Below are 13,325 nucleotides of genomic sequence, written 5' to 3' on the forward strand. Positions count from 1 at the left end.
CTTGTTCTGTTTTTTGTCTTGAAAAAGTGGAACTTTTTTCCTTCTTTTATTTTTATAAATCGCCCGTTATAAGAGTATTGTGAATTTAAATGTATATATATTTCTGTTTTCTAAACACACATTCTGTTAAATTTACGAATAAATGTATATGTATTACGCTTTATATTTTGAATGATCCTCTTTCTCGAGGTTTTTAAAAGTTTTTTCCCCCCGACTGACTGTGGATATCCCAATAATACGTACTTACAGAATATACATGATTAAAACAGCGTTGTTGGTGCAGACTTTGAAGTGCATCACAGTAGACGGATATGTCACATAATACTATATAGCACGGTATAGTCCTGGGGTATCCTAATAGGGTTTTGTTTAACGACACCACTAGAGCACATTGATTAATTAATCACCGGCTATTAGATGCCAAACATTTGGGAATTCTGACACGTAGTCATCAGAGGAAACCCGCTAAATGTTTCCTAATGCAGCGAGGGATCTTTTAAATGCATTTTCCAGCAGACTGAAAAGCACATACCGTGGCCTTTAACCAGTTGTGGTGCACTGGTTGTAACAGTCATAAGATAGTGTGAACATCATTTTGGTTCATAGCTTGATGAACACAAAAATGTTAAGTGGTCAAGTTTTACTGGCTGAACCAGACAAGAAATCGCGCCTAAAAATACAAATAAAAACTACGCCCCCCCCCCCCCCCCCCCCCACCCCCCCCCCCCCCCCCCCCCCCCCACACACATAAAAGAGCAATACCCCTGTACATTTAAAGACGAAAATACACAAAATAGAGGACCATCCCCACTTTATGCAGTGGATACAACTAGCTCTGGTTGACAGCTCGAGTGCTTGACAAGTGGTCCAACCATGGTTCATTTGTGCATTCATTTTTTGTCCGTTGATCGTCACAAACTGTCCAAAAAAAAAGGGTTTCTTTTGTTTTACGACACCACTAGAGCACATTGGCTATTGAATGTCAAACATTCGGTAATATCGACGTAGTCTTGGAGAAGAAGCCCGCTACATTTTTTTTCCATTAGTATGGGGACGTAGATGCACCATTCCATCGACAGGACAGCACATACGACGGCCATTAATATAATAGTTGTAATACACTGACTGGAACAAAAAATAGCCCAATGATGGGCAATCAAGCTTTGCACATCCCCTCCATGTCAAATAATAGGCTATAGCTTTGAACCTTCCAATATACACCGTCTTATGTGCAACAGAACACGAACAAATCTAACGCGAAAATACCTTCAACCATTTTATGAATGAATGCTTTACCACTGTGGCACGGAAATTATGGCAAAAAATAACGCCAAACAATTGTTTTTAAAGTCACTTTATTTAAACTTTTTAACACATACAAAATGTATATGAAACAACACAAAAAATATTTGTCTTTGACATGTATGTAGAAAAATAAAATGGGAACTAAATGAAAGCGAGATGCATAGACAATACACTTCTAACGTTAATGAATACATGTAAGCAAAAATATGAAACGATCACAGTATTTGAAACCACCACACATGGATTTGCAAGAGTCCCAGTGAAAATAGACTAGGTTTAAATCTTCAGTAACAGTCATCACAGACATACGTGTTAACACTGGCAGGAAAGACGACGTAACTAATACAATGTATCAATACATGTGAGGAAAAACAAAACAAAAAATCTTTCATTTCCACGTCTAAGTGAAATAACACAGACTGTTATCAAAGTATATTTTGAAAAAAAAGTATTTTCTTTGAAACTAAAATGTTTCAAATAATATAAGCAAATAAAAAAAATACTAAAAAGAATTTACAAAAAAAAAGAGAAAGAAATTAAGAATTTTTTATTTTTATAAAAAATAAATAATAATATAAATAAAAAATAAAAACGACCTTTCTTTAATAATAAAAAAAGAGGAAGTTTTCAAGACTATCTTTCAATCATCGCACAATCCACTTTTATTGTAATAACTAAAGTAGAACAATTTACAGAATGAGTGGATTCCAAATTATGAATTTTAAAAGATGATAAAAAAAACACATTCAGAAACATTCTGTATGTTCTACAGCGTTAAAACGGAATAAAACCATGCAATGTTCACTTTTGTACTAGAATGTGTGCCATGAAGAGTAAATAACACCAATCAAGTGGAAAATGTCAATTAAAAACAAATACCATGACCTTAGAAAAGAGATTATATGACATAGAATCATGGAATGTGAACATAAACATAATGCAGTAATATATAATGCACGAGTACAAAAAAAGAAAAATGGAATTGAAAAAATATGAGATTTAATATAAACAAAGTAACACTGTGGTATAACAGTGGACACATGGTTTGATTTCTACTCGTAATGAATGCTCAGAGATGGGAATGGAAATACTAGTACTAATTAAATATCTAACAATATTGTTGTGATGGAATGTAATCTCGACACCTTACTAAACTAAATCACAATTCTGTGCTGCATTATTATGCTTCATTCTGTAAATAACAAAATAATATTAAATAATAATATTAAAATAAAATAAACTGAAAAAAGTGCAAAAATTGGCCTTTGAACATGAAAACTTTGTTACAATATGATGCATATGATTTCTCTAGAGAGAATCCTCTCCCCCCCCCCCCCCCAAAAAAAAACCCAAACCCATTTAATTAATCAATAATAAAAAAGTACAATTTTGCCTGACTCAGTGGATATATATCTAAAACTAACAGTGTGTGTGTGTATATATGTATATGTATATATATATATATATATATATATATATATATATATATATATATATATATATATATATATATATATATATATGTATGTATATATGTATGTATATATGTATGTATGTATGTATATATATATATATATATATATATATGTATATATATATATATATATATATATATATATATATATATATGTATATATATATATATATCTATACACACACACACACACACACACATACATATACACACTGATAAGGTACTAAAATATGGACTAATTTGGAATAATAACAGAACTACTATGTTAGTAACTTGCAGTTAAATTATTGAAATGTAGGAAAACGTTTAGAAAATTAATATTAACTATACAAAATATTTGGTAGGTTTTCCATAAACTTTAAAAAACAACAACCACTATAAAAAATTAAAAAAAAGAGAGAAAAAAGAAAGAAAAAGAACCCCTGTGTATCATTTGTCCTCTTAAAAACATTGTACAGTAGTCCTGGTCAAAACTTCCAGTTTATTGCTCAGATGATTCAGTTCCGAACATTCAGTGAATTCTCACTTGTCCTTATGTCTAAACCTGGTCAAGACAGTGTCTTCATATCACTGGTTGGCATACATCATATATTTGTGAATACTTGTACATGTACTTGCACACCTTTTAGAAACACATCCTTATTGCATTGACAAGTTTTCTTATATCAAAGACGTCATCTTGATGACAATGTATTATTCTAATACCATCAGACTTTTTTTTTTTCACCATGAGCTAATCTCCTGAGATGGTGGTGCTTGACAGCAATCACATGAATTTTCAACTGAAATGTATTTAAAAAACGTTTACTGCAAGGCAATCAATTTGCTGCTCTCTTAGAACTTTCCAAGCTGTATGGAGGGTGGGCAAGGAGTGATTATTCACCCTTCTTGGCAAAAGAAAGAAAGAAATGTTTTATTTAACGACACACTCAACACATTTTATTTACGGTTATATGGCATCAAACATATGGTTAAGGAACACAAAGACATTGAGAGGAAACCTGCTGTCGCCACTTCATGGGCTACTCTTTTCGAATAGCAGAAAGTGATCTTTTATATGCACCATCCCACAGACAGGTAGTACATACCACGGCCTTTGATATACCAGTCGTGGTGCACTGGGTGGAATGAGAAATAGCCCAATGGGCCCACCGATGGATCGATCCCAGACCAGCCGCGCATCAAGCAAGCGCTGTACCACTGGGCTACGTCCCGCCTCCTTTCTTGGCAAAGTCTGGGTCAAATAATGGTCCCGCTCTGACAATTCAAACTGATCACAAAAAATAACATTTCCTTGTCTCCAGATCAAGATTTGACAATTTTAGTCCCTGAAGTCTGTGGCGAGTTTGTAGATGATCGATTATATATTCAGAACTACATTTCACATAACCAGATGTGACAATTTACCACGTCGAGAAAGAAACTATGTTTTGGAAAGACTGCAATATCATACAATGCTACAAATAGGACCATATACCTTTAAAAACACATTACAATTTATTATTATTTTTTATTTACAAATATACTACTAGTATAATAAAAAAGCAAATATGGCACATTAAAATGAATGAAAAACACTACAAGAGCACTCTTCTTAAGCACCATACAGAACAGGGTGCATATCTGGACACAGTACAGCTGTAACACACAGGGGACACGACAAACAAATATTATTCTCAATTTTTCTGCTGGTAAACAAAAAATTAAAAAAAGAGTAAAGTTTGTTTTATTTAATGACGCCACTAGAGCACATTGATTTTTTTATCTTATCATCGGCTATTTGACGTCAAACATATGGCCATTCTGACACTGGTTTTTTTTAGAGGAAACCCGCTGTTACCTCATAGGCTACTCTTTTACAAAAAGCAGCAAGGGATCTTTTATTTGCATGCCCCAAAGGCAGGATAGCACAAACCATGACCTTTGTTAAACCAGTTATGGATCAATGGTCAGTGCAAGTGGTTTACCCATTGAGCCTTGCTGAGCACTCACTCAGGGTTTGGAGTCGGTATCTGGATTAAAAATCCCATGCCTCAACTGGGATCCGAACCCAGTACCTACCAGCCTGTAGACTGATGGCCTAACCACGACACCAACGAGGCCGGTCACAAAAAATTCAAACGCAGATTCTAATATTACTATAAGAATAATACTGTTCAGTGTTACTGTGAAATCTACCAGATACAAAAATATTTTATGACATGTAAATGTAGAGGCAACCAACTATGCACTGAAGTGTTAAAGACCACTGAATACGAACCTAAAAGGGATTCAAGGAAGAAGACATACCTTATATTGATATATTATATTCTATTGCCAGTTTCTGACAAAACAAAAAGTACATGCCACTAACTGAAAACCTAGTGAAATTCTTGAAAGAACCTCCTACACAAGGCAAGGTATCACATTTGTTACGCATGGCATTCATGACCAGTCTTAATTCTGTAATCACCAACATACACTGTAGTATATAAAAATACTATGGAGAGAACAAATAAACATACACTAGTCTGTGTTTCTGCCAGAAAGAAATGTTTGGGTATGGCGCTTTGAAATTGAATATTTACAATGTGTTTGCTGAATGCAACGGGTGGTGGTGGTATAAGGATCTCCCCCAGGAATAAAATGGGTTATGTTTAGAGTTAGGATTAAGAAAATCATACAGTAAGAAAGTAAGAAGTGTTTTATTTAATGACGCACTCAACACACTTTATTTATGGTTATATGGCATCAGACATATGGTTCAGGACCACACAGATTTTGCGAGGAAACCCGCTGTCACCACTACATGGGCTACTCTTCCGATTGGCAGCAAGGGATCTTTTATTTGTGCTTCCCACAGGCAGGATAGCACAAACCATGGCCTTTGTTGAACCAGTTATGGATCACTGGTCGGTGCAAGTGGTTTACACCTACCCATTGAGCCTTGCGGAGCACTCACTCAGGGTTTGGAGTCTGTATCTGGATTAAAAATCCCATGCCTCGACTGGGATCCGAACCCAGTACCTACCAGCCTGTAGACTGATGGCCTGCCACGACGCCGGTAAAAATCATACAGTAATGATAACAGTCATTAATTTTGTCAAAAGGTATACTTAAAAAATAAAATGTGCAAAAAATGTGGGTATGGTGTCATACCCATTTTACCCTCTGGCAGAAACCCTGCTAGTACATACATGTATTAACACAGTATAAAGACCAGGGAATAAACGGCGTTCAGTTGTACATCACAATACTTTAATGATATGGCATCTGATATGAGATTCTTGCTGAAAAAGAAGCAAGTGGTGGTGGGTGGGAACGAAAGATGGCTTTTTTTAAAACAAATATCGAATATGAAGCTTGATAAAACAATGACATTTGTATACAAGGTCATAACCAAACGAAATGGACATTTTCATGAATAAATCAAACATAAGGGACATTTATCATTAATAATACAACAAAAGGGACATATTCATTAATAACACAAACATAAAGGACATATTCATTAATATCACAAAGATGAGGGGTATTTTCATGAATAACAAACATGAGGGACATTTTCATGTTTAACACCAAACTAAAGGGCACTGTTTTTAATAACACTGGGGAAACACATTTTGACTGGGAAACATCAACATTTTGGTAGCTTGTCATCGTTATTATTGTAAAGGCCTCATAAATACCAAGTTGTCTAATCCTTCAAAATTGTTCCAGACTGTTGTGAAAATGAAAAATGAAGAATATGGCACTGAAGACTTCATATGCATTCTGAAAATCCATCACTGTATATATACATTAACTATAATATTATACAGAGAAGGGGAAATAAGGGAACATCAGTAAAAGATGCTACGACAAACCGAATGCAAGTCCCACGAGTGTATCAATGGATAAACAGCCCATATGAGTCATATCAACATCTTATTATCATCCAATTATCACTACACTTACAGAAGACGGGTGAATGCACATTACTATGTCTGCTATCTGGAAAATGAATGAATGAATGTTAACGACACCCCAGCACCAAAAACAAAAAAAACATATTGGCTATTGGGTGTCAAATAACGTTTACCGCAATACATGAATCATTATGCCAATGCTACCACAATGAACCATAAATTAAGAACGACTCACAACATGCAAAAAAACAATATTTTTACAAAACAATAAAACACTGATAAAGACATCATTGAAGAAAAGTATATTCTTCTTAAAAAGGAAATGTTATAAATATGCCTATTATTTTCAAGACAAATAACAATAAGTTAAGATAAAACCATCACCAAGAGATTAATTTATAACCTCCTGCTCTACAATAGTAACCAAGGTTGGGGGAAACGTTTAACCCAATATGACTGGGGCACGGATGGATGGACAGAAGTACAGACAGCTGATCACCATATGACTATTTGAAGGACCCCGAACTTGATAATGTACAATAACATACATTAGCGACAACAAAAATTCAGATTTTAACCTTCAACAATTACGTATGTGCATTCTTATTTCAATTTGTATCAACATACGTATAGTTTTACATTAAAATGTTTATCTACTGCCAATAGTGTTAAAATGCAATGCCAAAATGTATACAAAATATACCTCTTAACAAAACCCCCCAAAATATCTTTCTTTTTCTATAAAAAATGCTCCATGATTATTTCTACTCCAAAATTCTATTCTCACCTAGAGCATAGGTTTAAAATATTTTTCTATAAAATGAGAGAAACATTTACAATTTGCCTAAATTTTGAAAGGAAACCCATAACCATAATTATGATTCCCACGCTTTTCTTTTCACAAAGGTCTTGTAAAAGATTTATTAAAAACCTGAAATTTATTCAAAATGAACTGTAAATCATTGCTAAATAGTAATATCTGTAATATCAAGTTGCCTTCTTTTCTCACTAGCTCCGACATTGGACATGATAGACAATGATTGAGGTAATCAGTTTTTCCATTAAATAATCTGCATACCTTGGAAACACATCTCAGAAAGCCCTAGCATGTAAATAAATATTTATGAGGATGAATAATTTACTTCCAAAAGTATAAAGGGACAAAATTTCCTAAAATTACGCAAAAATTGTGAGATGTAAAAACAGGTAAACCTCTTAAGCAAGACAATATTCTACATTGCTACATTTTTAATTCAAAATGCAACTAGCCGATAGAACAATCTTTGATGTTGTTTCAAACGGAGTTTGGATATGTTCTTAAACGAGTTATAAGATATAAATGGTATCCAAAGAATACAAGTGAAGTGTTGTTCTTCTCACCCAATCCACAAAGACCAGGTTTAAAACTAATTAAAACATCTTTTTAAACTCAATTACTTTTACGGCACTTGAATTTTTCACTGTTCATTCACGTCATAAGTATATGTAATGTTAACTGCAGCTGATCATTTGGAGTCAACATACTGAGTAGCGAGTAGCAGCTAATCAGATTTTTTTTTAAACATACTGAAGATAAATTTTAATATTTATCAGTGGAAATACGCAATTCTGGCACTTTTTTTTAGATGATGATCTCAAATTCAAGCATTTTTCATGAAGTTTTGACAAATTCAAGGGTTTTTCATTCTGACCACTCAAATTCAAGCACTGTTCAAATCTGTATGAACCCTGGAAACTGTCCTAATAACTTTAGATCCTAACACTGTCAAGAGTAACAGAAAATTGTCAGAACGATCGTCAAGTTTTGTGCAACCCATTTTTATTTTTTTTAAATTAAATTTAGAACATTTAGATGGTCATGATAGGTTATGCAGAAATAAACTGAGTTACCTGAATTAGTTTTTCGGTAATCCATAAATGGTTTATTTCAAGACTCGATTGTCATAGGTTTCGAGTAAGCTTAAAAGAATTTTTTTTATAATTTTAGTTTCCAATGTGACAGTGAAGATTCAGTTTTTCTTAATACGAACATGTTAAGCCTGAATTAAACACTTAAGGGGAAATTGGAAAAGCATCTAGGTAATGCTAAATAACCTCCTGGCTGGCAGAAATTGGAAAAGCATCCAGATAATGCTAAATAACCTCCTGGCTGGCAGAAATTGTCACTATTAAATGCACCCAGACTTAAAATACCAGTACAGTGTAAGGGTACACAGACAGTGATATAAATAAAACAGTTCCCTACACAGATTGTGAGATAAATTAAATAGTTTATATGTACTGATAAAACATTGGTCCCTACTCTTGACTGTGATATATATTAAATATCTGTTGTGGTTGCACTGCTAAAGCAGTGGTCCAGTATGCCAGTCCCTCCGAGGACAGCAAGAAATTCAACAAAGTTGCTGGACCCTCGACAAGTCTGCTATATTTGTATCAGGAATTTTTGGATGAAGGCGTCTACTTTCAGAAACATCACGTGCTCGTCCCCATCTAAGATCTGCGGGAATCTCGTTTCAATGGGCAACTCTGAAAAGAAAAGATTAAAAAATAAATGATGTTTCCTTAACACCACTTGCTGATAGTTGGTCACCTTTCTTACTCCTGGTACCAGGTGTGAAAACCCCCCAAATATTTGGTGGTGCCCGGGACTTGGAGGTATGAAAATGACACTGATTATGGAGATAAAGCGATGAGTATGTGTATATGTGTGTTTCAAATGCGGATATCTCCTTGAAGTTCTGATATTGGTGGATTTCTGTGTTATGTTTTTTTAAGGTAAAACTGTAAACAAGATGGCTGTTGTTAGGTTTTGTAAACTTTCGTGTCCGTTATAGAGTGACTGAGTTTTCTCAATGAACTTTCAGAATGGACTTTTAACAGAAGTGGTGTTAATAGTATTCCTCTATTGTTCAAAATAATAAAGTTTGGGGTCTGCAAAATTATTGTCTTGTGTTGTCAATACTGCACATGCGTTGCGTGAATGCTCCATGCCATTAAAAAAAGCTACACGGAAGGAGAAAAGGAAAAGAAATAAGCTTGGAAATAGTACAAAATTACCACAAGAGTGTGACAAATCCTCACAAGTGTGTCAAAGCCTGAAGAAAGTTAAGCATCAGGATTTCGGTGACAGCTAAAGTGAGTTCTTTGAAGCAAATAGATAGTGATACTATAGATAGCGCGACTATGTATCCAAGTTTGAGAACATTTTCAAATACGACATTTACAGAGTAATAATACAGCATTTATGAACTGCATGTATTCTAATAGAAATATTTTCAAAACCACAATGTGTGTTATTAATCTGGATATGTTCAAGATGTCATAAATGTAACCAATCCGTGAGTAATAGTGCACGGGTATATGTTTATGTTTATAATCTATTCTTGGTGGCATACGTATGATAATGCACATGCACGTGGCTCTTTACAAGTATGTTTATTTACATCATTTTGCGAAACCTGTGGGACTGGATAACTAGTATTGGGTTTGATCGGACACACACACACACACACGCGATCTTTTGTCAATATTATAATTATAATTTCAAAAAAAATTGTAAGTGATTTTAGTTATTATTCGGTAATTATGGGTCAGCTTGTACATGCCACATGCTATACCACATGTTGGGCTGGTTCCATGTAGAGTATGTGCATGCATTCAGTTGGGAGATGTGATAATTGAGTCATGTGCAGATATAATATTTAATCTTAATGCATGGGTTTAATGTGAAGTCACCATCTTACCCTTGAAAACTACTGTCATTGACATACATTGCATCAGTAAAAGTGACAGTTGTCAATGTTTTCCCCCAGGCCACCCTAATGGGTATGATTTTATTACCAACATTAATTCTCTTTGTATTTTATTTTATTGTTTATTTTTCTTTTGTTTATGTTGTTGAACATTGGGAAAGACCAACAAATAAGAACGTACATTTCAGTAATGTCTTCAGAGAAAATACTTTAATTTTTTTTTATGTTTGAGTGCAAATTATGTAATTGTTTTTAATTCTCTGAAGAACATGTCAATTGATAAATGTGTATATTATAAATTGTATGTAACAAAGTATGTGTGGAGAGGCATTAATATAGGCCAATGGCCTGTTTGCCAATCCATTTCTTTTGTGAAATAAATATTGTTTAAACCACAATAGCATGAAGTGAATTATTGACACAACTTGGAAAATAATCTAAGTTAACAGCCAAAACATTACCATCAATAGCTTTACACAGATATTTCTTTACACAGGTTTCAATTTCTTAATATATATTTTGGACAAGTTTGAAGTCTGGAAACATGCATAAATAAATAAAATGTTGTGCAGTATTTTAATCCATCATAACATGGGCATCAATGTAACAAAGCTAAATTTTCTTATGGCGCCAGCAAATTAAAAACAACAAGGAAACTGACGAAGACAGGTTGTAATTACACTTTGACAGATTTCACACATACGACATAAGATTCAGCAATTCCACTCTATTTAATATAAAATAATTGTATTAACATATAAGTATCAATTGTTAGAATCGAGATGTTAAGCAACTATAATTTAAGTATTTAGTAATAGAAATCACATTTAACAAAGAATCCGTAAGCAAAAAAATAAGGAGTTTTTTCCATATCATTTCCGTTTCAAGTTTTAGTGATTCAATCTTCCTGAAGCACCTTTTTTTTCTGGTATTATTAAACGGATCTTTCTATCAGCTACATACGGTAAATAGTGTCGATCAATATACAGAATTATTTTTATATGTGCTGCGTTATTTTTCACACTCGCCAGAATGAAATTACGTGCGCTGTACAAGCGCGATCGCACCTTAAAAGACAAGGTCTGTAGCACATATCACAGCCTTTGATGTAAGTCGAGGTGAACTGGCTGGAACAAGAAATAGCCCAATGGTCCCACTGATGGGGATCGATCTCACACTGACTGCACATCAGGTTAGTACTTTACCACTGGACTACGCTAACAGAGGCTACTCCAACCAATAAAGCAGTAAGGGATATTTTACATGCACGTTCTCGTGGACAGGACACACCCTGGCATTTGATTGCTAGTTGTGGTGCATGGGTTGGAATGGGGTAGGGGGTGGGTTTGAGATCCCCAAGAGATTGATCCTGCGACCCACTGCACCTCCAGTGAACACTCTACCACCCCAAAACAACAAACCACAATGACAACATCAAAGTAACCTTTTCCAAAGATGAAAGTGGGTTATGAAAAGAAAAATCTGGAAATTCTAATATTGGTGGTCAGGTTGCACCATCATTGGTTGCACAATGGTCTAAAATGGTTTTCCCTCCAATACATGAAAAGCATCAGCTAAAACCATATTGTAAGTTTTCCAGCATGAAGAATATGGAAACATTTTTGACAAGCAGCAAAAAAAAAAAAAAAGAAAAAAAAAAAAAGGAAAAAAAGACACAAAGTACAGACCATTAAGAATCTGTTTTTCCAGGAATGGAGAAAACTTGGTGTTTTCTCTTTTAGGAATATGTCACCTGGCCTCAACACAAATGCATATTCCCCTGGTGATAGCAGTCTGGTCCGAACATCCCAACAGCCGATGGGATGGCCTAAATTTCTTCCAATGAGTCCTCCTTCCTGTTTCAGTCACGTGACTGTAACTTCCTTCTTTTCCGTGAGGGGAATATGCATTTGTTTTGAGGCCAGGTGAAGTAGAAAAGAAAACATCTGTTCCGCTATGCCCACCTGAGAGGATGATGGCATGTGGCAGGTCCCTGTGTCGGTCGTGTCTGAAGCGAGACAGGCATCTGGCGAGGGCAACATACTTCTCTGCCGTCTTGTCGCAGCGGCAGCCAGAAACGAGCTTGACAATGCCGTACGTCCGGAACGTGGAGATGAGCGACAGCTTCTTCCGACACACCTCACTCTCCATGTTGCTGTCGCCCGAGTGGTCCCTTTAAAATAACACTTATAAACTAACACAATAACTTTAAAGTTTGTTTTTGTTTAACAACACCACTAGAGCACATTGATTTAGTAATCATCGACTATTGGATGTTAAACATTAGGGTGGGTTTTTTTTTTACATATAGTCTTAAGAGAGGAAACCCACTATATTTTCCCATTAGTAGCAAGGGATCTTTTATATGCACCATGCCACAGACAGGATAGCACATACCATAGCCTTTTATATGCCAGTCATGGTGTACTGGTTGGAACGAAAAATAGCCCAATGGGCCCACTGACGGGGATCGATCCTAGACAGACCATGCATCAAGTGACTGCTTTACCACCGGGCTACGTCCCGCCCCTTTTTAAATGAAAGCATTAGTGCACTTTGATTAATTAATCATCAATTATTGGATGTCAAAAGAAAGTACAAATATGTTGTGGTCAGAACCTAAGAACAGTGTATGGAGTTAAGGCAAATAAATAATATCCGGATAATGCATATTTATTTTATTTATTTTAAATTTTATAAAGTAAAAGAATAACTAAAAATGAAAGGTGAAAAAAAAGAGAGAGAAAGATAGAAGAAAACCTCCAAATTTGAAGTTAGAGCGTGTACCTCATTTTGGCAAGGAAGATGACAATGTTGGAGTGAATTGTGAGAATCCAGGTGTGGCCGGTCTTCATCTTCGTGTTGTACATGCAGCACAGCAGGTTTTGAAACACCTCTATGGGA

At 34.9% G+C, this 13,325-nt stretch overlaps 1 protein-coding gene across 1 annotated transcript in view; it reads right to left on the bottom strand.

Moving 5' to 3' along the window:
• Window positions 1-5,842: 5,842 nt before the first annotated feature.
• Window positions 5,843-13,325, bottom strand: part of LOC121369192 — a 79,076-nt gene continuing 71,593 nt past the window's right edge. The window contains exons 23-25 of the mRNA XM_041494110.1: window positions 13,209-13,317; window positions 12,386-12,594; window positions 5,843-9,195 (exon numbers count right to left, since the gene is read on the bottom strand). Coding sequence (XP_041350044.1) covers window positions 9,092-9,195; window positions 12,386-12,594; window positions 13,209-13,317 — 422 coding nt within the window. The 3' untranslated portion in view covers window positions 5,843-9,091. The remainder of the gene's footprint in view (window positions 9,196-12,385; window positions 12,595-13,208; window positions 13,318-13,325) is intronic.

This window comes from Gigantopelta aegis, chromosome 3 (assembly GCF_016097555.1).
Source record: "Gigantopelta aegis isolate Gae_Host chromosome 3, Gae_host_genome, whole genome shotgun sequence".
NCBI lineage: Eukaryota > Metazoa > Mollusca > Gastropoda > Neomphalida > Peltospiridae > Gigantopelta > Gigantopelta aegis.